The sequence below is a fragment of the Bufo bufo genome, chromosome 2 (assembly GCF_905171765.1).
Source record: "Bufo bufo chromosome 2, aBufBuf1.1, whole genome shotgun sequence".
Taxonomy (NCBI): domain Eukaryota; kingdom Metazoa; phylum Chordata; class Amphibia; order Anura; family Bufonidae; genus Bufo; species Bufo bufo.
This window is the reverse complement of record NC_053390.1, coordinates 323091899-323119227: the sequence shown is the minus strand read 5'-3', so window position 1 is coordinate 323119227 and position 27329 is coordinate 323091899. Positions and strand designations below refer to the sequence as shown.

The following is a 27329-nucleotide window of genomic DNA, read 5'->3' as shown; positions in this document are numbered from 1 at the left end:
CACAAGACGATCGGCAGAATAAAAAAATAACAATAGGGCGTTCAGAAAATGGAGATACAAAAACTTAATTTTTGTTTTCAAAAATGCTTTATTATGTAAAACAAACATCAGAGAAAGTAGACATATTTGATATCATTGCGTCCGTAACAACCTGCTCTATTAAGGCTACTTTCACACTACCGTTCAGAGCGGGTCCGTCTGATGTCTGCCCAGACGGATCCGCTCATATAATGCAGACTTGGGATCCGTTCAGAACGGATCCGTCTGCATTATATTGTAGAAAAAATTCTAAGTGTGAAAGTAGCTTCAGACGGATCCATCCAGACTTTACATTGAAAGTCAATGGGGGACGGATCAGTTTTAAAATTGAGCCATACTGTGTCAACTTCAAACGGATCCGTCCCCATTGACTTACATTGCAAGTCTGGATGGATCCGCTTGCCTCCGCACGGCCAGGCGGACACCCGAACGCTGCAAGCAGCGTTCAGGTGTCCGCTTGCTGAGCGGAGGATGAACGCTGCCAGACTGATGCAATCTGAGCGGATCCGCGTCCACTCAGAATGCATTAGGGCAGTACGGATGCGTTCGGGGCCGCTTGTGAGCCCCTTCAAACGGAGCTCACAAGCGGAGCCCCGAACGCTAGTGTCAAAGTAGCCTAAAATAGCGCATGATCTAACCTGTCAAATGAATGTTAAAAATAAAAACAGTGCCAAAACATCCATTTTTTGTTACCTTGCCTCACAAAAAACGTAATATAGAGCAATAATAATAAAAAAAAAAAACATATTTACCCCAAAATAGTACCAATAAAACTGGCACCTTATCCCGTAGTTTCCAAAATGTGGTCACTTTTTGAGTTTCTACTGTTAGGGGTGCATCATGGGGGCTTCAAATGGGACATGGCATCTAAAAACCAGTTCAGCTAAATTTGCCTTCCAAAAACCATATGGCGTTCCTTTCCTACTGCGCCCTGCCGTGTGCCAGTGCAGCAGTTTACGATTACATGTGGGTGAAAATTTTTGGTAAATTTAGGATTTTTTCACAAATAAAAGTGAAATATATTGACTCAAGTTTATGACTATCATGAAGTACAATGTGTCACGAGAAAATCTCAGAATGGCTTGGATAAGTAAAAGTGTTCCAAAGTTATTACCACATAAAGTGACATGTCAGATTTGCAAAAAATGGCCTGGGCAGGAAGGTGAAAACAGGCCCGGGGTTGAAGGGGTTAAGAATTATGGTAATCCTAATTGACCAAAAACAGGAAAGGTTTATTCTGATTTCATGTCAGATATTGAGAAAAACATGCGTATGTGTCTTTTTATATAGTGTATGTTAGAGTTGTTGCGATACCAAATTTTTGATTCGGTTTCGATACCATGAAAAAGTATTGCGATACTCGATACCATTCGATACCACGCGAAAAAAATAAACAAAAAAAGCCACGTGCATTCCTCATTTTTAAAAATGGCGAATCGCGCAGTTTTTATTTTATTTTTTCTGTTCCGGCATTCACCACCTAGATTTTTTTTTAATATTTTAATAGTTTGGACTTTTCTGACGTGGCGATGTAATATGTTTATTTATATATTTTATATGTGAAATTGGGAAAAGGGGGGTGATTTATACTTCATATTTTAGTGTTTTTTTTTTTTTTTCACTTTTTATTTAATAACTATTTCCCCCCTTAGGGGCTAGAACCTGGGATCTTTCATCCCTTTTCCTATTCACCCTGATAGATCTCTATCAGGGTGAATAGGACTCCACACTGTCCCTGCTGCTCTGTGCTTTGTGCACACAGCATCAGGGATGTTACCATGGCAACCAGGGCTTCTGTAGCGTCCTGGCTGCCATGGTAACCGATCGGAGCCCCAGGCTTACACAGCTGGGGCTCCGATCAGAAGCTGCCACTGCACCACCAATGAGGGGGAGTGGAGAGGTCCCTGTGGCCACTGCCACCAATGATTTTAATACTGGAGGGTTGAGAGGGGCCGGCGCACTGTGCCACCAATGATTTTAATGGGATGGGGGGATTGAGGGGGGGGGGGGGCACACTGCACCACCAATGATTTTACCCCTTTATACAGGAGGCGGGTACTAGCAGATCAGCGGCAGTTAACTGCCGCTGATCGCAGCTCCCTGTCAGGGGCAGGGTGCCGGCAATGCGATTCTGCTGCCGGCACCCGCCTCCTGTATGTGTTAAAGACTGACTACTGTATATGAGTCCAGACTTTCACTATCAGGCCACACAGAGCGGCGCCCAGCGATGTCTCAGCACTCACCATTTAGTCCTGGGCGCCGCTCCGTTCGCCCGCAGTGCCCCATTACTGTCTCCTCTCCTGCTCCACATGCTGCTGATTACTATCGGAGCGATGGGAGGAGACATCAGCTTCACTAGTGGGCGTTCCTTCTCCCTGGCTGTAGCGCTGTCCAATCGCAGCGCAGGGAAAAGGAACGCCCACTAGTGAAGCTGATGTCTCCTCCCATCGCTCCGATAGTAATCCTATCATTGGTGGCGCAGTGCGCCCGCCCCTCTCTTCTCATTGCCGCCCCTCCTCCACCCCCTCTCTTCTCATTGCCGCCCCTCCTCCGCCCCTCTCTTCTCATTGCCGCCCCTCCTCCGCCCCTCTCTTCTCATTGGTGGCAGCGGCAGCAGCACAGGGGGAGGGAGGACAGCTTCCTTCTCCCCGTGCTGCTGAGAGAGAACATGAGCGCGCCGATAGCAGCGCGCTCATGTTCAGAGATACTAGACTGCGCAGAAGCGCAGCCCAGTATCGAAAAAACGGAAATCCCGGTATCGTATCGATACCGGGACAAAAGTATCGATTGGGTATCGAAATTTCGATACCCGCAACAACCCTAGTGTATGTAAACTTCTGGTTTCAACTGTACATAAGAGGGTATGTTTTAGACATTGGATAACCCCTTTAATCATAAATTTATAGGAGGAATAATAAAGGAACAACAATGTATTTTTAAGAAAAGATGTGCAGCTGAATACAATACTGTAGCCATCCTCCCACTTTCAGAACTCACCTTCATTTTTTTATTTAGCTTGCAGCAGTATTTGTACAGCATGGCCAGGTTAAGAGGCCCAAAGTCAGCATAGAAGCTAAAAGACAAAATACAGCCATTTATAAGTGAACGTATGATTCTAATACGCAGGCAAAGAGGACCAGTCTCCTCTCCTGACAGGTCTGCTTTCCTCATGTAGTAATAATTCTGGAGAATCTTCTCGTAGAACTACATTGTGCCATTCTTCTATTATTCCTACTAAACGTTTATGAATGACTGGCTAGCAGTCTGCAATGAAAGTTCATCAGAGTGTTACCAGTGGGAGGGGAGGGTCCCTGCACAGTGTTACCAGTGGGGGGGGGACGACGACGATGGTGGTGTCCCTGCACAGCGTTAGGCTACTTTCACATATTTGCGTTCGGGGGTTCCGCTTGTGAGCTCTGTTTGAAGGCTCTCACAAGCGGCCCCCGAACGGATCTGTAGAGCCCCAATGCATTCTGAGTGGACGCAGATCCGCTCAGAATGCCTCAGTATGGCTCTGCTTGGCCTCCGTTCCGCTCAGAAGGCGGACACCCGAACGCAGCTTGCAGCGTTCGGGTGTCCGCCTGGCCGTGCGGAGCCAAACGGATCCGTCCAGACTTACAATGTAAGTCAATGGGGACGGATCTGTTTGAAGTTGACACAATATAGTGCAATTTCAAACTGATCCGTCCCCCATTGACTTTCAATGTAAAGTCTGGACGGATCCGTCTGAATAACTTTTCACACTTAGAATTTTTTTTAAACTATAATGCAGACGGATCCGTTCTGAACGGATCCAAACGTCTGCATTATAGGAGCGGATCCGTCTGTGCAGACACCAGACGGATCCGCTCTGAACACAAGTGTGAAAGTAGCCTTACACTATCCAATTAGTGCTCAGAGTGTCAGGTTGTGCAGGGCCACACTCCCAACTGGTAACAACCAGTTAGCAATTCATTCATAAACTTCTAGTATTAACAATAGAGGAATGGCAGAGTTATATGAAAAGCTGCAGAATTATTATTGTATGGGGAAGCATGCAAAAACAGAAGTTTGGGGAAGTGACAGATCCCCTTTAAAAGATGTCTCATCTCAACATTACCAAGGCAAGATAAGACTAAGCGCCAACAACCAGGTGGCCGGGAAACATAAGCGGGTCAGCACTCTACTGTTTCAGTAGCTGCAGTTCATAGTAACAGCATAGACCTACAATGGGAGCTACCGAAACAGCAGAGTCGGCCCACCCCACTGTCTCCGATCCACCCGGTGGTCGGGGCCTAGTCCCATCTCATCTTTGTAACAGGGAGATGAGACAACCCCTTTAAAGAGATTACCACTGAAATGCCCTCGCTCAGCCCTCAGCTGAAGGGTGCAGCAACCTGCCTCCCAGGCAACAAGAAAGCAGTGTGAACCTATCCCAGACGTTCTGCTTCACATAATGACACAGCGGGAGAAGATTTTGTTTTTACTTTTGAGATCTTTAGGTTGCTTTATAATAAAGGGTATTCCGTTTAGAAAAGGTTAGCCCCTCGATAGGGGCTGTTAGATCTGTGGCGGTCCAACCACTGAGACCTCCTGCAGATTCCTGTGCAAATAGCGCGGCAGCTCGAGCATGCGCAGTGCTGTTCTATTCATCTCTATGCGAGTAGGGTGCACGGCTATCTCCAGTGGGCTTTGAATGGAGTGGTAGGGCACCTGGGGGAAATTTCCCCCTTTGCGTACTCTGACATACGTCACCGGCGTGGATTCTGTCACAGGAATGAGGGTACTGTATGGAGCAGGCTCAGGTGGCGCCCACTCCATACACAGTGGGTGACAGCTGCTCACAGTGGCCAGAATTTGGGGTAACTCCATTTCCAGCTGTTTAACCCCTATAGATATAACAGTCAGAGATGCAATTGCAGGGTGTTGAACGGTTGACATGGTAGATGGGAGCCCTGTAGAGACCCTTAGGCTGCCATGTTAGTACTCCCATTATACCCTGCCTCTTGAACGGGACACGGTCGCTGGCCATGGAAGAGGCAGGGAGTTGGACCCTCGCTGATCACATACTGATATGTTAAATTCCCGTGCGCCTGCTTTAACATACAAGTTTACGTTGCTCTTGTTGGAGTCTGACACTTTACAATCATCCCTTGGTTTTCTTACTTTTCATAAAGGAGCTCGTCGTCGATGGAGAAATAATGTGTACTTGGAGTGGTCTTTGGTTTGCCGCAGAGGATGGCGAAGTAGAGACGCTCTGAAAAGTAGCAGAGGGAAATAAGGGTTACTTGGCATCATACAGTGTCCCCCCCCCCATGCTCCAGGGGGAGGACAACACACCCTACAAATACCACTACAACAATGCATCACACTTACTCCATGAACCAGTCACAGAACATTGTGCATGCGGATATGCTAAGTATAGCACGGCCATGACACACCTAACCACACTCCCAAATTCCACAAATGGTACAAGATGCACTCAGCTGTAAAACAATGCAGCATGAAGAGGCAAGACACTAGAGATGGTTCACACGGCCCATTTCAGGAGGACTCCACCAGCACTCACCCTGCAATGCACGGGGGACCTCACATGTTTGGTGAGTCTATCAATAGAATCACCGGGGGTCCTGCTGTTACATTTTGAAAAGGGACAGCTAATTGAGTTGTCCTGCTAAAAAAAAAAAAAATTCTCTATACACACACGTGTGTGCCTGACATAGGTTAGCGCTTCCTGTGTGGGCACAGTATACTGGATGCCACAGTGTAATAGGCCAACGCATCACTGGAATCTCTCTCCTGTGTCAAGCTGGATGTGAATGAATTGCTAGCAGTCTGCAGTAAGGGTACAGAGGGGTGGTAACAAGTTGGGGGGTCCCCTGCAGAGTCTGAAAATGGCAGCTCTGATTGGATAGAGCGTGTCTGTGCAGGTACACCTCCCCAACTGGTAACACCCCTCTGTACCCTTACTGCAGACTGCTAGACATTCATTCATAACTTCTAGTAGAAATAAAGGAATGGCACAACATACAGACATAATAGATGCTCCAGAATTGTTATTACATTAAAGGGAGTCTGTCACCACATTTGAGCATATTAGACTGATCAAATAGCGTTATATGTGCCACCCAGAACCTAAAAACGGCTCATAACCCCGCCCTCCGTGTGCCTCTGCCCGCCCGTTTACTCTCCTCCTCTCTCCTTTTCCACTGCGGCTGTGCGGTCCAAATCGTAGCGCAGTGGAAAAGGACAGGGGAGGGGAGTAAACGGGCGGGCAGAGGCACACGAAGGGCGGGGTTATGAGCCGTTGAGGAGGTGCTGCCTGGGGCTAGGACGATTGAGACGCCGCCCTGGGCACTTGAGAGGGCGCATTTACAGAATCTTAAAAGTTCATTTTTGGCTGAAAGAAAACTCCATTAGATACAACAAAGGTACAGTTTTTAAGTTCTGGGTGGCACATATAACGCTATTTGATCAGTCTAATATGCTGAAATGTGGTGACAGACTCCCTTTAATACACATTTCTAACGCCTTAGTGACCACCAATACACCTTTTTACAGTGTCCAGTAAGTTTTAACTGTGATTGCGTTCCGATGTTCATTTTTTTTATCGGGCGGGTGCAATGTGTTTTGCACGCGTGTGATAAAAAAAACAGACTGTGGTACCCAGACCCGAACTTCTTTACAGAAGTTCAGGTTTGGGTTAGTTGTAGTGTTGATTGTATTATTTACCCTTATAACATGGTTATTAGGGATCGACCGATTATCGGTTTGGCCGATATTGAGGATTTTGAACGTTATCGGTATCTATTTTGCCGATATTCCGATAACATATTGGGAACACAGATCGCGCTGCTGACAGCGCTCTGTGTTCCCTCATCAGCACAGGGGAGAAGGAAGCAGTGTCTCCCTCCCCCTGTGATGCTGCTGCTGCCAATGAAGAGACAGATGGGAAGAGGAGGGGAGGGGCTGTGGCCACTGCGCTACCAATGAAGATAAGCCTTTCATTCATTCATATACAGGAGGCGGGAGCTGGCTGCAGAATCACATAGCCGCCGGCCGGCTCCCGACCTCTATGAGCGGTAGCCGCGATCCGCGGTAGTTAACTCCTCAGGTGCCGCGGATCGCAGCTACCGCTCATGGAGGTCGGGAGCCGGCTATGTGATTCTGCAGCCAGCTCCCGCCTCCTGTATATGAATGATTGAGAGACTTATCTTCATTGGTGGCGCAGTGCGCCCCCCCAAGCCCCCCAGTATTAATCATTGGTGGCGCAGTGCGCCCCCCCAAGCCCCCCAGTATTAATCATTGGTGGCGCAGTGCGCCCCCCACCCCCATCCCAATAGTAAAAACATTGGTGGCGCAGTGCGCCCCCCCCCCCCCCCCCAGTATTACTCATTGGTGGCAGTGGCCACAGGATCCCCTCTCCCATGCTCCTCCGATCGGAGCCCCAGCAGTGTAATCCTGGGGCTCCGATCGGTTACCATGGTAGCCAGGACGCTATTGAAGCCCTGGCTGCCATGGTAAGCTCCATGCTGCTGTGTGCACTATGCACAGAGCAGCAGGGACAGTGTGAGCTCCTATTCACCCTGATAGAGATCTATCAGGGGGAATAGGACAAGGGTTCTAGTCCCTAAGGGGGTTAAAAGTTAGTAAAAAAAAAATATATATATATATATATATATATATTAAGTATAAATGAAAAAGATTTAAAAAAAAAAACACACATTAACAATAAACAAAAAAATAAAATAAAATACACATTAACAATAAATTTTCAGCTGATTTGTGTAGGAAATGTTTTTTTTCTCAAAAATGAAAATTCCCAGAATATCGGTATAAATTATCGGCTATCGGCCTGAAAGTTCACAAATTATCGGTATCGGCCCTAAAAAAAAAAAATCTATATCGGTCGATCCCTAATGGTTATAAAGGGAAAATAATAGCATTCTGAATACAGAATGCATAGTACAATAGGGCTGGAGGGGTTAAAAAATAATTTAACTCCCCTTAATCCACTTGTTCGCGCAGCTGGCATCTCTTCTGTCTTCATCTGTGAGCAATAGGACCTTTGATGACGTCACTACGTTCATCACATGATCCATCACCATGGTGATGGATCATGTGATGAGCGTAGTGACGTCATCAAAAGGTCCTATTGCTCACAGCACAGATGAAGACAGAAGAGATGCCAGCTGCGCGAACAAGTGGATTTTAACCCCTCCAGCGCTGTTGTACTATGCATTCTGTATTCAGAAGGTTATTATTTTCCCTTATAATCATGTTATAAGGGGAAATTAGGGGTGCACCGAAATTCCGGCGGCCGAAAATGGGCCTAATCCATTTCGGCCGATATTGGTACATATCGGCAGAAAATATGGGGTTTGGGATTTGTCACCCACCAAGTAGCGGCGGGTGTATCAGCTGTGAGGGAGGAGGGATTGGGGGCCGGCATCTGCTTTTATAATGACAGTGGGGCCCGTGCAGTGACTGTATTCTACTACACGGGCCCCGCTCACTGTATAATCGTATGTCTAATAGTTAATTGTAATTGTATGTAATCACATAAGGAGCGCTGTGTATTACCGGTACTTACAACTACAAGCGCTCGCCGCTCGGTAGGTAGCAGAGAGGAGGGAGGAGGCAGGCCGGGAGGACGGACGCTGGCAGTGTGAGTCATACGTCATGCGCCCACGCCGCCTGCTTCATTCATAAAGTGGGCGGCGCATGACGTATGACTCACACTGCCAGCGTCCGTCCTCCCGGCCTGCCTCCTCCCTCCTCTCTGCTACCTACCGAGCGGCGAGCGCTTGTAGTTGTAAGTACCGGTAATACACAGCGCTCCTTACGTGATTACATACAATTACAATTAACTATTAGACATACGATTATACAGTGAGCGGGGCCTGTGTAGTAGAATACAGTCACTGCACGGGCCCCGCTGTCATTATAAAAGCAGATGCCGGCCCCCAGCGTGTATTGAGGGTCATTCACTACAGGGACACTTATGGAGGGGATCTGTGGATGACCAATAGCATAAGATGCTATATATGTGTCATACACAGATCCTCATAACAGTGCCATCCAGAGACCCCCAATAAGAGCCACCCACAGATCCCCCATAAGCGTCACCCACAGATCCCCCATAAGCGTCACCCACAGATCCCCCATAAGCGTCACCCACAGATCCCCCATAAGCGTCACCCACAGATCCCCCATAAGCGTCACCCACAGATCCCCCATAAGCGTCACCCACAGATCCCCCATAAGCGTCACCCACAGATCCCCCATAAGCGTCACCCACAGATCCCCCATAAGCGTCACCCACAGATCCCCCATAAGCGTCACCCACAGATCCCCCATAAGCGTCACCCACAGATCCCCCATAAGTGTCACCCACAGATCCCCCATAACAGTACGTCACCCACAGATCCCCCATAACAGTACGTCATCCACAGATCCCCCATAACAGTACGTCATCCACAGACCACAATTAGTTCAAAACCCACCAAAAGCACACCTTTTGGTTCAAAATATATTTTTTCTTATTTTCCTCCTCAAAAACCTAGGTGCGTCTTATGGGCCGGTGCGTCTTATAGGGCGAAAAATACGGTACATAGATTCAGTAAGAATCCCCAATCCTGTGGGAAGCCATCCACCTAGATATATATTAAAATGATGATTGCCCTGATGTACAGGAGGCTAATTGTGTCTTGGCCTCCAGGAAGATAAAGCTGACTGTCACAATTTTCACGCCCATCCGACATTTTGTTGTTTCCAAAAATAGTGCCATGAGTCTGACTAGCACTCAGACTCAAATGTAAATAAATATAATTTACAGTTTCGGTTTTCGGTCAAGGGCATCCTGAATTTTCGGTTTCGGACCAGAATTTTCATTTCGGTGCACCCCTAGGGGAAATAATAATGATCGGGTCCCCATCCCGAACGTCTCCTAGGAACAGTGCGTGAAAATTACACCGCATCTGCACTTGCTTGCGATTTTCACGCAACCCCATTCATTTCTATGGGGCCTGCGTGACATGAAAAACGCACAAAGAGGAGCATGCTGCGATTTTCACGCAACGCACAAGTGATGCGTGAAAATCACCGCTCGTGTGCACAGCCCCATAGAAATGAATGGGTCCGAATTTAGTGCGGGTGCAATGCGTTCCCCTCACGCATTGCACCCGCGCGGAAAACTTGCCCATGTGAAAGGGGCCTTAGAGGTCTGAAATGTATTAGATGACACTGACAATGCTGCCAGCGTTATCCAATACATTCCAGAACTGTAAGGCCCCTTTCACACGAGCGAGTTTTCCGCGCGGATACGTTGCGGGAGGTGAACGCATTGCATCCACACGGAATCCTGACCCATTCATTTCTATGGGGCTGTTCACATGAAAATCGCAGCATGCTCCTCTTTGTGCGTTTTTCACGTAACGCAAGCCCCATAGAAATGAATGGGGTTGCGTGAAAATCGCAAGCATCCGCAAGCAAGCGCGGATGCGGTGCGATTTTCACGCATGGTTGCTAGGAGACGATCGGGATGGAGACCCGATCATTATTATTTTCCCTTATAACATGGTTATAAGGGAAAATAATAGCATTCTGAATACAGAACGCATAGTAAAACAGCGCTGGAGGGGTTAAAAAAATAAAATAAAAAATCATTTAACTCACCTTAATCCACTTGATCGCGATGCCATTATCTCCTTCTGTCCCCTTTACTGAATAGGACCTGTGGTGAGCATTAATTATAGGTCAAGGACCTTTGATGACGTCACTCCGGTCATCACATGGTACGTCACATGATCTTTTACCATGGTGAATCACCATGGTAAAAGATCATGTGACGTACCATGTGATGACCGGAGTGACGTCATCAAAGGTCCTTGAACTATAATTAATGCTCACCACAGGTCCTATTCAGTAAAAGGGGACAGAAGGAGATAACGGCATCGCGATCAAGTGGATTAAGGTGAGTTAAATGATTTTTTTTTTTTTTAACCCCTCCAGCGCTGTTTTACTATGCGTTCTGTATTCAGAATGCTATTATTTTCCCTTATAACCATATTATAAGGGAAAATAATACAAACTTCTGTTAAGAAGTTCGGGTTTGGGTACCAAACATGTGCGATTTTTCTCACGCGAGTGCAAAACACATTACAATGTTTTGCACTCGTGCGGAAAAATCGCGGGTGTTCTTGTAACGCACCAGCACATTTTCCCGCAACGCCCGTGTGAAAGGGGCCTAAGGGTTACATCAATATAATGCTATGTGACCACGGTAGTGCTTGGAGTTCTGGACGGGAGCTGTGTTGCGGATACGCTCTCGTCTGCAAGGGGTCTAAGTGTTACATAGTCTTCCATGCCAGGAAGAGCGGGTGCTCAGCGATTAGCTGAACCGCAGATCCAGGCCGTTTAAAGGGCTTTTCCAGGTTTTTAATACCTATCCTTATTTTCACATGGTCTGTATTTGGTCAGTAATTTCAAAGCCAAAAGTGGTTTGAGAACATGGAAGAGGTACAAACCTTTCCATTTTTCTTTCTGTACGTTCTACTCCAGGTTTTGGCTCATAAATTCTGATGCAAAATACTGACCGTGTGACAGTGGTCTCTGGAAGCCAAAACCAGGAGTAGATCCAACTGTAAGGCTACTTTCACACTCGCGTTTGGTGCGGATCCGTCATGGATCTGCACAGACGGATCCGTTCAGAACGGATCAGTTTGTATTATCTTTAACATAGCAAAGACGGATCCGTCTTGAACACCATTGAAAGTCAAATGGAGGACGGATCCGTTTTCTATTGTGCCAGATTGGGTCATAGAAAACGGATCCGTCCCCATTGACTTACATTGTGTGCCAGGATGGATCCATTTGGCTCAGTTTTCGTCAGACGGACACCAAAACGCTGCTAACGGAGGCAAACTTATCCATTCAGAATGCATTCTGATCCATTTTGGACCGCTTGTGAGAGCCCTGAACGGATCTCCCAAACGGAAAGCCAAAACGCCAGTGTCAAAGTAGCCCAAGATGTACACTGTATGAACAAAAATATTGGGACATGTCTCATTCAGATATTTGATAGTCTGCCTACATACATGTGTGAAAGAATGGCTCATTCTAAGCTCACTGAATTGGAGTGTGGCACCTTAATAGGGTACCAACACTAACAAGTCATTACATTTCTACCCTCAACTGTGAGTGATATGATTAGGATCTACAGCAAAGTCACCAACCATCTGCTAACTCAAACCTTCTCAGTACAAAAAACGTATGCCGGGAGCTTCATGACCGCGGGGCTTCTATGGCTGAGCAGCAGGCAAGCCTTACGCCTCATTCACACAACAGTGTTTGGTCAGCGATTGTGATCCAAAACCAGGTGCGCCTCTATACACAGAACAGGATCAGATCTTTCCCTTATAGCTTATGTCTGTGGAGGCCCCAATCCTGGTTTTGGCTCCCAATCACTGATGGAAATCACTGACGTGTGAATGGGGGTTTACATCACCAAACATAATGCCAAGTGGTGGATGGAGTGGTATAAAAGCACACTGCCACTGGACTCTGGAGTGACAAATCGCTTCTCTATCTGGCGGTCTGATGGAGGAGTCTGGGTTTGGCAGGAGAGCATTACCTGCCTGACTTTGTGCCAACTGTAAGGTTTGGCAGAAGAGGGATAACGCTATGGGGTTGCCTCTTAAGGCGCATTTGGGCAAGCAGATAATTGTTACAATTCGAACCCCAACCAGGGCTGTGGAGTGGGTAAGCCAAAGCTGTGGCTTCGATTCCAGCATTTTACCACACTCCGACTCGATAAACCGTCAGTAACATAGTACTATTTACTACATTTTTTCTTACTATCATGTAAGTAGTTAGGTTACTTAAACCATATTTGTTGGAATACTATTTCTGAAATTCCAAACATTTTCTAAATTCCGGCAAGTAAATAGGCATCCACAAGAGACACATCACCGCTGAAGCCAGTCATTGGCTGCAGTGGAGCAGATGACCCCCAACCACATCAGAAATAAAACTGTGAACCAGGCCCCCTCATCCAACCTCAGTGTCTGACCGCACAAATGCTCCTCTGGGTGAGCGGGTAAAAACTCCAAAATCCTGAAGTAAGCCTTCCCAGAAGAGGAAGCTGTTTAAGCTGCAAAGGGGGCCGTATTAATGGGATTAGGAGTTCAATCCATTTGTCCACAGGCAGGAAAGTTAAACTTTGACTCGCCTTTAACTCTGCTCGGAAAATCGTTCTGAGCAAACAACGCGGTCACCGTGGAAACAGACTAAAATTAGAAGTGGGGAAAACAATGTCACCATTCATTGACTATGTGTACACAACCTCCCCCCCCTTCCCGAGTGGAAAAAGCCACGCTGTCACCACTACAAAAGGGCGCGTACGGCGTGGAGACATCAGCAGAAAGTTTTGAGCCAGAATGTAAGCTCCATTCACCTGAAGGCGGATGTTTCTACAACATGAGCTTGAACCCCATTCAGACAGGTCTGCTGTGTGGGAATATACCTGCAGAGGTCGTCAGGATTTGGTCCAATACTGATGATACAAAATAGCAGCAGAACGCCGGTGACACGGCCTAGGTGGTGCGCCATCTCATTCAAGTAAATAGGCCTGAGCTGCAATACCAAGTACAGCGACCTGCCAGGCCGCAGCCTCTTCAAACAGCTGATCGTCGGGGGTGCTGGGATTTGGACCCCTGCCAATCTAATATTGATGACCTATTCGGAGGACAGGACATTAATATTAAATACCAGGAAAACCCCTTTAACTAAAAAAAAAAAAAAAAAAAAAAAAAAAAAAAAGGGATTGTCAATTTACACTTTAATTGTCAATTTACACTTTATGCAATTGTCAATTTACACTTTATGCAATTGTCAATTTACACTTTGCTGGTATGATTGCTCCACAGTGGACATACCCACACAGCAAATCGAGGACGCGTCCCCACAGACCACTCACACATCGGTGGTTTTCCACTGATCGGGGTTCTGTTATGACACCACGGAAGCATGCCCTATTTTTGTCCATGATTACGGATCCCTCACGCACATTATAGTCCAAGAAAACCACGGACACGACAGTACTGTGAGTGGTTTTCACTGACCATTGGTAGGAGACTAGCAGTGCCAGAGGACTATGGATGACACACGGACTCTCTATGGAAAAGGTGTGTGTGAAGAAGGCATGCCGCCCTCCACACAAATATAATACTGCCACATGGCGTCAGGTTTGTTGCCTTGCATGGAGGAGTGTGAAGGAATCCGGGATTTACAAGCCAAACTGCAGACACTCCCTCCTGTCACCCATAAAAACCACCTCATAGTAACAAAACATGGTGGCCGGAGCCCCACAGGCCATGTACAGGTGACCTTTACTACGAGGGAGGGAGAGCAACAGCAGCAGGTCACAAGAGTCCCAGCAACCAATCCCAGCGCAGCTTTCATGGCTTCACCGCAGGCTGGAGAACTAAAGAAGGCATCTCATTGGTTGGAGCCCCCATGTATGGCTGGGCTTCCCACATTTATCTTCAGAGTTATCACAAAGGGTCAAGCCGAACACCCATCCCCCACAGGCGTATCAATCTACATATAATCGCATCGATATCGCATAGACGGCAGCGCTTACCATCGAAGACGTCCACCGCACCGGGAGGGAGGTCGTGCTCGTCGCCCATGCTGAGAAGTTAGGTTCAGGGTGGCGTGTCCCGAATGCTGATGCTCCAGATTAAGGGTGACAGGGTGGCACAGAAGCCTGCCCAGCCATGGGCTCCTCCTAGAGCTCACCAGTGACCTTTGCGCCGAGCCGCTCCCCCGGCGCCAATAGCTCGGGGCACGCAGCGCCTTGAGTGCGACTTTCCTCAGGCACTGTGCAGCGGCTCAGAACCGCAGCGGTACCTGCACATCCCGGGAGCCCCAGTCCAGTTTGTTGTGGATCCGAATCTGGCAGAGGAGTAGGTGGACGGAGGACGGGGCTACTCGCTAACCCCGCCCACAGTCCGATCCTTGCCCGCTGATTGGACATCGCGCCAGCCGTTGTTCCCAGGAATGCGGCTCGCAGCCAATAGTGAGCGGCCAGAAGTTTAAATGCCCTGAGAAGAGGCGGCGCCGGTGCCCGCGCATTCCTGTGACCGCAGCCAGCTCGTCCACGTGCACACCAGCATCCTCTACCTACTGATCTGTCAGTGTACACTGCCGACCCTCACCACCTCCACACACTGCACAGTTCAGAGATGTCCGCTAAAAAGTTTGTGCACAGATTTCCATGCGGATTCTGGATCCCATCGTTGCCAATGGGCGTCCACACTGCTGTCCATAGAACTGTGTATATATCACATAGTTCACACAATGGCTTTCACAGCGTTATTTTGTAGTGGACAGCCCCCCACCCCCCAAAAGCTGAAAACCCACCGGTGGCCTCCTCCAGTTTCTGCCGTCCATACATCTCAATAGGCGGAAGGTCTGAGGATCAGGGAGGGCCAGCTCATAGCCACAATGGTGCCAGGAAGGAATATGTCCCTTTTTGGCGTAGTCACGGCTTTAATCCTCAGCACAACCTCCCCCTGAGCTGTATGAAAGGCTGTTTGCGCAAAAAATCCACAAGGATATATATTTTTTGCCTTCCTCTGTATCAACTTGCAGGATAATAGGCCGAACTAGATGGTGGGATGTCTTCTTTCAGCCTTGTGTGACCCTCTCCTAAGACGGGACATGTCAGAGGCCGTCAACACCAGATATCAGCAGCATACTGTTTTATCTGTAGCTCCTGGGTTTGGCTACTTTCACATCTGGATCATTGTGATCCAGCTGCCAGTGCTGGGAACCCGCTGGACACAAGCCACAGCGTGCGGCGGATTCTGTCCGTCCAATCCTCGGCATTTTTGCCGTTTTGCGGCCGGATCTTTACCGGACCATTACAGTAATTGAGACCGACGGGCATTCTGGTTGCAGCCGGCAATTTCCTGCATACTGTTCTCTCCCAGGATAGCTTCTGCAGATGTGAAACTAGCCTTACACATACTTACTGTGTGAAAGGGGCCACAAAGAGGATCTCCATCAAAATGGCCCTGAGCACTGTGCGGACAGAAAGTATACAGACTAAACCCAGCAACCACCTCCATAAAGGGGCTGTCTCACTTCAGCCAATGGCATTCATCATGTAGAGAAAGTTACTACAAAGCACTTACTAATGTATTGTGATTGTCCATATTGCTTCCTTTGTGATGGGAAAATGAATCTAGCCAGCAAAGGAGGCAATATGGACAATCACAATACAGGAGTAAGTGCCTTCTATTTTAACTTTATCTACACAATAAACCTAAACTAGCTCACGTGCACTAGCATCAAAGGGGGTAGAATACATAGTTGCCGCCTGAGAGAACAATGAGCTGCTGTTCGAGTTTATTTTTCATGGTCTGCAATTGTTATATTTTATGACCAAAGACACATAAGTTAGATTTTGGTTGTCCATAAAGGGCTTCTACCACCAGAAATACTGTTATGTAGCTGACTGACATGAGCGATGTACTAATGTCAGCACTACATAACAGTATGTTTTTTACATTTCTCCCTGCAGCCGTTCTGCTAAAAAACACACTTTTACAATATGCTAATGAGCCTCTAGGTGCTATGTGGGCGTAGATTCAGCGCCGACTACGTTACAGTGAGGAAGCCGGCACCAGGATCGCGGCCTTCATTCACTGCGCCTGCGCCGAATACAGAAGTGAAGGGCGCAGGCGCGGGATTTCCTCAACGACACATGGAACTTGGACATCAATCAAGAGGAGCAGGGCGGGCAGAACGGAGGACCTTGGCGGGATAAAGGGTGAGTAGACGGAGGCTCTAGGTGCTGAATCTACGCCCACATAGCACCTAAAGGCTCATTAGCATATTGTAAAAGTGTGAATTTTAGCAAAACGGCTGCAGGGAGAAAGGTAAAAAACATACTGTTATGTAGCGCTGACATTAGTGCATCGCTATGTCAGTCAGCTACATAACAGTATTTCTGGTGGTAGAAACCCTTTAAGGACAGTCAGTGTTTGATCAGTGATGAAGTCAAAACCAGGAGCAGAGCCTACAAAGAGCCGAGGGGTTTTTGCTTACAATCCACAGCATATTACAGTACCAGCAAAGCTGTCATCCCCACGCTGCAGTGCAGATTTTAAATCGGCCGCATGTCAGTTTAGGTTGTGGATTTCCACCGCGGATCTCAGTGGATTAAGGTGAGTTAAATTATTTGAATTTTTTTTTTTAACCCCTCCAGCCCTATTTTACTAAGCATTCTGTATTAAGAATGCTATTATTTTCCCGTATAACCATGTTATAAGGGAAAATAATATAATGATTGGGTCCCCATCCCAATCATCTCCTAGCAACCGTGCGTGAAAATCGCACCGCATCCGCACTTGCTTGCGATTTTCACGCAGCCCTATTCATTTCTATGGGGCCTGCGTTGCGTGAAAAACGCACAAAGTAGAGCATGCTGCGATTTTCACGCAACGCACAAGTGATGTGTGAAAATCACCGCTCATGTGCACAGCCCCATAGCAATAAATGGGTCTGGATTCAGTGTGGGTGCAATGCGTTCACCACATGAGGGAAAGGGCCCCTTCTCTACTTTGAAACCTAAGAGTACCTTGATGCCCCCCCAGGGTGACCCCACTTGTATAGAGGTGTTTGTTGCGCGAGTCTCACGCGCTCTGGAAGAACTAACAGTGAGGAAACCTGTGTTCAATTGTTCCAAAGCTGAATTCGATGCCTTGTGTTCCATTGAAAAAGATCAACAAGTCACTATTAAGCCCTCCGACAAGGGGGGCAATATAGTGATTATGAAGACTACTGATTATTAGAACATGTGCCTTGATCTCCTTCGAGATCGTAACACATATGAAAGATTGAAATTAGACCCTACTGCGAGGTATCAAAAGGAACTGTTAGAAGTTTTGAATACAGCCAAGGATGAACTTATCTGAGGAGGAGTTTAGATTTTTCTTTAACCGACGTCCCACTGTGGCAACTTTCTACAGTCTTCCTAAGATTCATAAAGGGGTTACGCCCCTAAAGGGACGTCCAATCGTGGCTGGTATCAACAGTTTAACTGGCAATGTAGGCATCTATGTGGATCAGATTTTGGCATCCTTTGTTAAAGCCTTACCCTCATACGTGAGAGATACGAGTGATCTGCTGGCACAGCTAGAGGGGGTTTCGCTGGATGAGGATATGGCTTTAGCTTCCATAGATGTTGAGGCTCTTTATTCCTCTATTCCCCATCACTTGGGCCTGGAAGCGGTCAGTAACTTTTTGGCCACCAAAGGCTGACAATATCGAGCACATAACAAATTTGTGCTGGAACTACTTAACTTTACCTTGACTTCCAACTTCTTTGTGTTTGGAGGGTCCTACTACCACCAGCTCAGGGGCACCGCGATGGGCAGTTCTTGTGCCCCGTCGTATGCTAACTTGTTCCTGAGCTGGTGGGAGAGGACCCTGGTGTTCTGTGACTCCCCCAAAATACTGACAGAAAGTGTCATTAGTTGGAATAGATTTATTGATGACATTTTCCTGATTTGGCGTGGTGAGAAATGCAACTTTGAGAGGTTTGTGCAAGAATTGAATTGTAACAACATTGGCATGCGCTTAACGTTTGAATTTAGGAGGGATGTCCTTCCATTAGATGTTGAAATCACCAGAAATGGTATAGGTCCATTAGAAACTAAACCTTTTAGGAAACCAACTTCCACTAACTCACTTCTGAACTGGAATAGCCATCATCCTTTGTCATTGAAAAAGGGCATTCCAACAGGCCAATACCTTAGAATGAGAAGAAATTGCTCCAATGACACAGTATTCCAGGAACAGACGTTTTCTGGAAAAAGGCTATCCAGACTCTACACTTCGTGTAGCGTATCATAGGGCGCACCCAAAACGCAGAGAGACTACACCAGGCCTAATTCGACTAATAGGCAAGTATGATATAGCAGTGAACGAAGTGAGACAGGTGCTGGGCAAACATTGGGATATTCTTAAAATGGACCCAGACATCAGCAAGTTGTTGCAGGGACACCACAAATTACATACAGACGTGGTCGAAAGCTTTCTGTCCATTTCTTTGCTATGGGCGAATGATCAGGCAGCAAACCTTGGCGCCGTATTTCGGGACAGTCTGAGGGAGAGATTGAGGGGGCTGTTTATGAGGTGGATGCAGGGCAATTACAGGTCTGAGAGACCCGATCCTGTATCCTTTCCATATTTTCACTTCTCATGCCTCCCTTGTCTCCCTTGTCTCTCTAACTGCCTAGATGCTGTGATCGCTATTGACAGTGGCATCAGAGTTATCTCCAATGCCGGCTGTTACAAAGGGAGCCTGGCATCAGTCAGGGCTTCCCTGATTATCTAGAGCACTGTATCAGCACAATCTGTGAGGCCTGTTCAGTTCCTGTCACCCACGCCAAGATTAATAGTGTGGGTGCCAGGGACTGAACAGACTAGACAAGGTGCACAAACACAGTGTTCCTTAACAAAGTATGTCTCATGCGTTGAAATGCGCATGAGACTTTTTGCAGAGAGTAAAATTGCCCGTGCAGGTGTTATTGAGACCTCTGCTTATAACAACTACTCCCAATTCTACATTGTATATGGACAATCTGCTGATTCCATTGCTTTCTTTGAGGTGCCAGCCGCTGATTCTATTTTCCCTGGTCCAAGCTATTGTTCAAATAAAGAGAACTGCTTATCAGAGATGCAGGCTACCACCACACTTCGGTCCAGGAGAAAAAGTCTGGCTATCCTCCAAAAATATCCTCTCCTACAAGGTTGCCCTTCTCAAGTTTTGAAACAGATCCATCCTGTATAATACAAGTTACTCCTTCCACCTATTCTTTGTATACCCAATTCTTTCCATGTTTTACATCTCAGACTGCTGGTTCTCAACCACTATTCCAGGTCTCCAGTCTCTGCTCCTCCTCCACTTGGTCCAGAAGAGGAGTTTGAAGTGGAAAGCATCCTTGATGTGAAGATGGATTCTACCAGGTGAATTCAAAGTAATTTGGCCCGGAGAAGAGGTCTTGGGAGCCTGCTGAGAACAGATGCTAGCTTTACTTTTTTCCATCTATGATCTAGACTAGGGATGAGCGAATCGACTTCGGATGAAACTTTCAAAGTCGATTCGCATAAAACTTTGTTCCAATACTGTACGGAGCTTGGCTCCTATGAGCCGAAGTTATTATTTTGCGAAGTCTGGCAAGACTACGGGCAATAATATCAGAAATTAATTTCTACAGTAAAAAAAACTTTTACCGAACTCGGGTTTGGTTCCGAATTTTGTGTTTTATCAAGCAGGGCCAAGAAACAATGGATATATATGGGACAAAAACGCCACTGACTGATTACAGCGTACAGGACGTAGTGCGCACACTATGACCTGACACTGTACGCAGTTAGGACACGTGCAGCGTGGGCCCAGAGAAGAAAGGGGAGCGGTAAGTGCAGGAGGGACCACTAGACCTGCAGAGTAGCAACGGAGCAGGAGAGGTAAGTTAATTTATTTTATCTCTGATGGGGGTCAGACACGGGTGTCTCATCTGTGGTTTGATATGGGGGTCTGATCTGAGGGATTTGATATGGGGGTTCTTAAGGTTTCATATGGGGGTCTGATCTGAGGTCTGATGAAAAATAAAATTTTCCTCTAAAACCTAGGAGGTGCATCTTATCAGCTGTGCCTTATAAACCAAGAAATGTGGTAATTCCCATAGACTTTTCAGCACACATCTGAAGCAGAATTATTTTTGCAAAACGCCAAAAAGAAGCTTTTCAGAAATCCTAACTCATTACATATCAATAAAGAAATCAATGCAAAACAGCTTTTCTATCCAACTACTGTATTTCCACAATTCCAGAGGCCTGTTTACTGTATGAGACCTGAAAAAACTCGACAGACCAGCTCCACTTGTTTTTCACACCAATAATTTGCAGACTATAAAGACGTACATGGGTTCACCTACCACTGTAAATGAATCATTGTCTATTGTTCCATCTCCCAATCCAACAGCCCCAAAGGCACATATTGCAGCTGTCCAAGTTTTTTTTTGTATTTTTTTATGCAAAGAATATCAAAGTACAAGAAAAAGAGAAATACCTGTGACTTTTGGAGATCCTGCCTTTCAATCTACTCTCCAAAAGGTGAATTTACAATGTGCCAAGGAGCAGCCAATTTTCCGACAGTGGGCTGCTCGTTCAGTGGGGGTGAAGCTCTACATTTACATGAAGCTATCACATCCAGTATGAGGACAACTGATGGCTACTGAGATCGCTCGTCCTCATACGGCAGCAGATCACTGTTTAGAGAGCAAGAGCTGCTGCCCAGAAAAACGTTTGTTCCTGATAATCTGCCCGACTATCAGGCCGTGTAAACCCGCCATTAGAAGATATTCCGGTGGCAAGCAGCAGGATGACTGATAATTTTGAGGACATTTAAGACTAGGTTCACGCCTGCGGCTAGATTCTGTTCTGGGGGCCACCTGAGCCCTCCTCATGGCTGCCAGCCAGGTACATAATGATCTGATGCGCTTAATACTAGGAGAACCAGGAACATATGCACCTGTCTGACCGCCTCAGGTGCCCTCTTGAATTCAACTGTATCGCCATGCTCAAGAAGGTGATGTACTTGAATGCTATGGCGTGAGTGGCAGTATTTTGTGCTGCGCTATGGTATCTGGTTCTGCTGAGCTCTAAATGTATTGCTGGCCCGACTACTTCTGACAGATTGTATTTGCCTGAAACATGGGGCCACTTAGTTTTATCTTTTTTTTTAGGGCCACTTAAAGTTCCCAGTCCGCCCCTGAGAACAACAGAATTGCCGGATCTGAAATATGCCTGACACGGTCAGCACCAGATGGATTCCGGCATGAATACCAGTATTGTCTCCTTTTTTGCTCCTATCTGAACCTAGCTTAAGCACATGCGAGGTCTGTGCCGTTTCCAGTAATAACATTAATATTGGCCTATATTTGCTAATATAATTGTAAATGTGACAACATTTGGTGCTATGTGGAGCATTTTTGGAGCAATTTGGTGCATCTAGTTTTAGAAGAACCCACTGCCACCCACTGAGGGAGCATGGTTTACCGACCAAAGGGTGTGGCCTAAGATGCAACATTCTGGGCCAAAACTTCGGCACAAAATGTTGCCGCAAAGTAAGCCAACACATAGATGGTATAAAGATAGACAAAAGGATGCCTGAGCCCTGTCATAAATTAGGCGTATCCTCCGGCAGTGTAGGGGCAGAAAGCTGGCATCTTAAAAATAACACACACTACAAGTCTGTAATTTTGATATTTTCAAATGTTCAAATAATCCAGAGATTTTTGGGGGACCAGGGAAGCATCTACATGCAATAACAGCTGGTTAAGAGGAGACTTAACCATGAGGCTGGACTAACACACTGCGGCTGCAGTACATTTTTTGTACATGTTCTGCGATTTTAGAAAATGGCATCAAAAACCACACTGTTACAGCAACATGTTAACCCAGCTTTATTTGGTTAATAAAGTTTCAGCCTTTGCCCCGGGGTGGGATGTGTCGAAGAATTGGAGGGAGGGCTTTGTCAAAAGTGTACTCTCTCTGTCTGCTTCTTCTTCCCAGCAGACTTGAATGTCCTAATTGATCATTTTCCTCTTTATAAGCCCATTACCCTTAAAAGGCTGAACCCAGACATATCCCCATCTTCACCCCTCCGGCCCCCTGATATGACCATCGGTGCATTTCATGCTCTGATGCTCTCCTTTGCTCAGTGAAGCCTTGGCCTAGCAGTGAAATAATATAAAGAAAAAATCCCTTGCCCTGCACAATCCTTCGCAGGGCAAGGGAGAGCATCAGAGCATGAAATGCTCATGTCAGAGGGGCGAAAATGGGGATATGTCCAGCTCTGAACCCGGACAGCCCTTTTAAAGGGGTTGTCTTAAATGGGTCCACCAAGACCTTATAACTGATGACCTATCCTCTGGGTGATCAGTATCTGATTGTTGGGGCTCAGACACCTGCCAATCAGCTCCTGTAAGGGCCACGGCCTTCTCTGTGCTCACCAAGCACAGCGTCGTACATAGTATAGCGGCTGTGATTGGTATCGCAGCTCAGTCCCAATCACTTCTATGGGGCTGAGCTGCGCTTAAGCCATGTGACCGATGAACATGTCGTCATTGGCCTAGGAAAAGCTGAGAGAAGGAGGTGGCCTTCTCAAACATCTGATTTGCGGGTTCTGGTGTCAGACCCCCACCGATTGAATACTGATGACCAATCCAGAGGATAGGTCATCAGTTGTAAAGTCTCAGAAAACCCCTTTGACATAAGAACTTATCACCTATCCCCAGGTGATCGGTGGTGGTTCCTTATGATCATGAGAAAATGGTCCTGGAGTCCCCAGCGTGAATGGTTCACCGGTACTCTCTTCAGCAGTCCTATGTAGTTGAATGGAACGACAGCAAGCATGCACGATCGCTGTTCCATTCACTCAGGAGACTCCGGGACTTGTGATCGTGGAGGGCCCAGAAGTCAGACCACCATCACCTATTCTGTGGAGGTTGGTTCTCATCCATTTGTCTGCTATTATGCTGTGGGGGTTTTCACCCACAAATCCAGACGGAAAATCCACATCATATCTGCTAATTGTCAGTGCCACCTAACACGGTGTATTTTATTACAAAATACTATCTGCATTCCTTTGCCTCTCAGTGTACAGTATGTACTATTATCAGTGGATTACAACACAGGTAATGAAAGTTCCTAATCATAGTAGTGGCAATTACATGCATTCAGATAATGACAACCTGATAAGTCTAGTTACATAACCAGATTTATTCACGGTGAAGAGATACACGTGAGCTTTGCAGATCTTCAGATAGTGATCTAATGCTGCAGGAACATGTGTCCTATCATCATACCCTGGATAAACTGGTTAGAAGTCATGAAGAGTCAATAACCAGCACTAATAACATAATGTCATTCTGTTCATACCAATGGGGCCTGAGGAATGCCAGATTAGGAGACATTGTGGACCTCACTGCCCTGCATGTTCTCTAGCTGCACCTGCGCAGTAAAAGACAGAAGCGCCATCTTGGAAAGGCTATGGCCGTCCGCTCTTCTTTCATTGCTACCCATCTGTGCAGACTAAGGGAAGTCTGGAGGAAATTTATCAGATTTTTATGGTATCATACACCAGTGTATGGCATTACTGAAATTTAAGGGCTCATGTACACGGCCACATAATGGATCCTTTTTTGTACGGAGCCAAAATAGAACTATCAGTCAGAGAGGTCCATGAGGCCTCTACTGTACCGCCATAATTTAAAATCATGGCATGCTGCATCAGATGTTACGTGTGCAGAGGTATTCTTCCTCAGCATTGTTTCTAGGGGGGGGGGGGGGATTTCTATATTGTGCTTAATGAAGCCTGTGCATGGAAGTTGTGCAGCTCCACACACAGGGCTCTGTTGTGCTCCACCATTCACCCTGTCACCCCCGCTGTCACAGCCACAGCACAGACCGCAGCAGTCCTACACGGAGTGATCCGCTAACCGCATTGTGGCAGTGGGTTAGGCAAGTATTCATCTTAGAGGCACTAAAAGGGCATCACTAGGGGTACTGTAGCATATTTAATGTGTGTGGGAGCACTATGGGGGCATCTGTAGTGCGTGGGAGCACTATGGGGGCATCTGTAGTGTGTGGGAGCACTTTGGGGGCATCTGTAGTGCGTGGGAGCACTATGGGGGCATCTGTAGTGCGTGGGAGCACTATGGGGGCATCTGTAGTGCGTGGGAGCACTATGGGGGCATCTGTAGTGCGTGGGAACACTAAGGGAATCTTTTTACTGTGTTGGAGGTACAAGGGGGCATCTTTACTGTGTGGAAGGCACTAATGGGTTATCTTTACTGTGAGGAGGCATTAAGAGGCATCATTACTGTCTGGGGGCACCATTAATGTTTGGGGAGATACTAAGGTGGCATACTTACTGTGCCACACAAAGGGCACAGAAAGTTTTAGGGCATGATTATTGTTGGCACAAAGTTAACTTGAGCGGGACTTGGCACGTATGTACAGGGATTGGCAGGGGTGAGAAGCTTGGCTTAACATTAAAAAAAAATATTTCCTGCAGCGGTATGGCTTTAAAAATGCTTCCAAGGACATCTTATGAGAACCGCTGAGAAGACACTGGAGAAAATTACTAATCAAAATCTGCTCCAAAAAGACTGCAGTACATGCTTTGTACTACATTTATTAAGTGTTTTAATTATAATAATCTTTATTTCTATAGCGCCAACATATTCCGCAGCGCTTTACAATTCATGGGTTCATGTACAAACAGTCATAAATAACATAGCAACAGACAAGTCATAAGAGGAATGAGGGCCCTGATCACAAGAGCTTACAATCTATGAGGAGAAAGGGGTGACCCAAAAGGTAAAAGTGCTCGTTTTATACAATGGTCCGGCCATCTAAACAAAATAGGGGAGCTGCATGAGCCAGTCACCAGACGATATCTGTAGTGCTTGAGAGTGCATGGGTGCGGTGAAGAGTTTGGTGGAGGACCAGGTTCAGGAACTGATGATAAATGGGCTATATATGGAGAGGAGTTAGATCACGGGATGTGTTAGACCACCCTAAAAAGATGTCCTTTTAGGGAGCCCTTAAAACTGTGTATATTGTGATTTAACCTAATTTCTTGGGGTAGGGCATTCCAGAGAACTGGTGCAGCTCGGGAGAAGTCTTGGAGATGGGAGTGAGAAGTTTGGATTATGGTGGACGTCAGTCTTGCATCATTTGCAGACACAGTTACCATTATATCTCTGTTACCTACAATCTCTACATACGGATATGCTGAAAAAACACAGATACTGCTTTACTTGCTACCGAGAGGTACAGCAGTAAAAAAAAAAAATTCATTTTTATAGATAAGTTACTGTAGGTCCTTTCACAATTTCCATAAAGAAAAGTTTATTGCATTTCTTTTCTGCGCCAAAACTAGAAGTGGATCCTAGACCAGGGAAAAGCATGGGGGAAATAGATCCCCATTACTCTAATATATAATTGAACAAACATCTGTACATCTCTGCCATATGTATACATCATTCAGATATCATTCCTTCCTTCTGACAAATGGGTACATGCCTGACTTATACAGTATGTACAATATGCAGCATGCCATCAAACCTGTCACACCCTATAAAAAAGGGTGAAATGTCACATGCTAGCATTGGAAGGTGCGATATTTAGTAGATTCACTTCCCCCCGCATCAGAAATCTCCAAAGTTCAGCATGACTGATGATGGATGGACAATTATTAAAGGCGTCGACCATTTTATAGCTAATGTGAACGTGTTTTAAAGATGCAAGTACATTCATTTTTGAAGTTGTGCCCCTTTATTCAGCCAGTCCTCAGTCCTGTCCAGGCGGCTGTCCCATCCATAAGGTGGTATGTGCCCATACACGTCTTTCAGCTTCCTCTACTGCACCCACACTAGTTTACTGTGTACAAGAGGTTGTCCAACCCACCCAAAAAAAAATGACTGACCACCAGGAAGTGTTGGACTGGAAGTGATGACGTCCCGTCCATGGTCACATGCCGCTCAAGGATATGTCAAGTGGACGGCTGCAGCAGTCTTTATTTCAGGACAGCCTTGATGCTAATTTTTTACCTAGCAGGAAAGGTAAGTATTTGATTTCACTGGCGCTGCGGTTGGGCACTGATGGCTTGGAGGGGGAGCTGATAGCATGGGGATGTTCGTGGCAGTGGGGGGAGCTGATGGCATGGGGGAGTTCATGGCAGTGGGGGGAGTTCATGGCAGTGGGGGGAGCTGATGGCATGGGGGAGTTCATGGCAGTGGGGGAGCTGATGGCATGGGGGAGTTCAGGTAGTTCATAGCAGTGGGGTGAGCTGATGACATGAGGTAGTTCATGGCAGTGGGGGGAGCTGATGACATGAGGTAGTTCATGGCAGTGGGGGGAGCTGATGACATGGGGGAGTTCATGGCAGTGGGGGGAGCTGATGACATGAGGTAGTTCATGGCAGTGGGGGGAGCTGATGACATGGGGGAGTTCATAGCAGTGGGGGGAGCTGATGACATGGGGGAGTTCATGGCAGTGGGGGGAGCTGATGACATGAGGTAGTTCATGGCAGGGGGGGGGAGCTGATGACATGAGGTAGTTCATAGCAGTGGGGTGAGCTGATGACATGAGGTAGTTCATGGCAGTGGGGGGAGCTGATGACATGAGGTAGTTCATGGCAGTGGGGGGAGCTGATGACATGG

The 27329-nt window shown here is 46.8% G+C and overlaps 1 protein-coding gene across 8 annotated transcripts in view; it reads right to left on the bottom strand.

Annotated features, from left to right (window-relative positions):
- The window catches only part of CDC14B (cell division cycle 14B), an 81530-nt gene that overhangs the window by 27064 nt on the left and 27137 nt on the right, over window positions 1–27329 (bottom strand). For 5 of the 8 annotated variants that reach the window (XM_040416974.1, XM_040416972.1, XM_040416978.1 and 2 more), the window contains exons 2-3: window positions 5185–5275; window positions 3037–3112 (exon numbers count right to left, since the gene is read on the bottom strand). In XM_040416974.1, coding sequence (XP_040272908.1) covers window positions 3037–3112; window positions 5185–5275 — 167 coding nt within the window. Of the gene's footprint in view, window positions 1–3036; window positions 3113–5184; window positions 5276–14662; window positions 15017–27329 lie in introns of those variants that run through there. The other 3 variants (XM_040416979.1, XM_040416976.1, XM_040416977.1) reach the window with 1 other exon arrangement.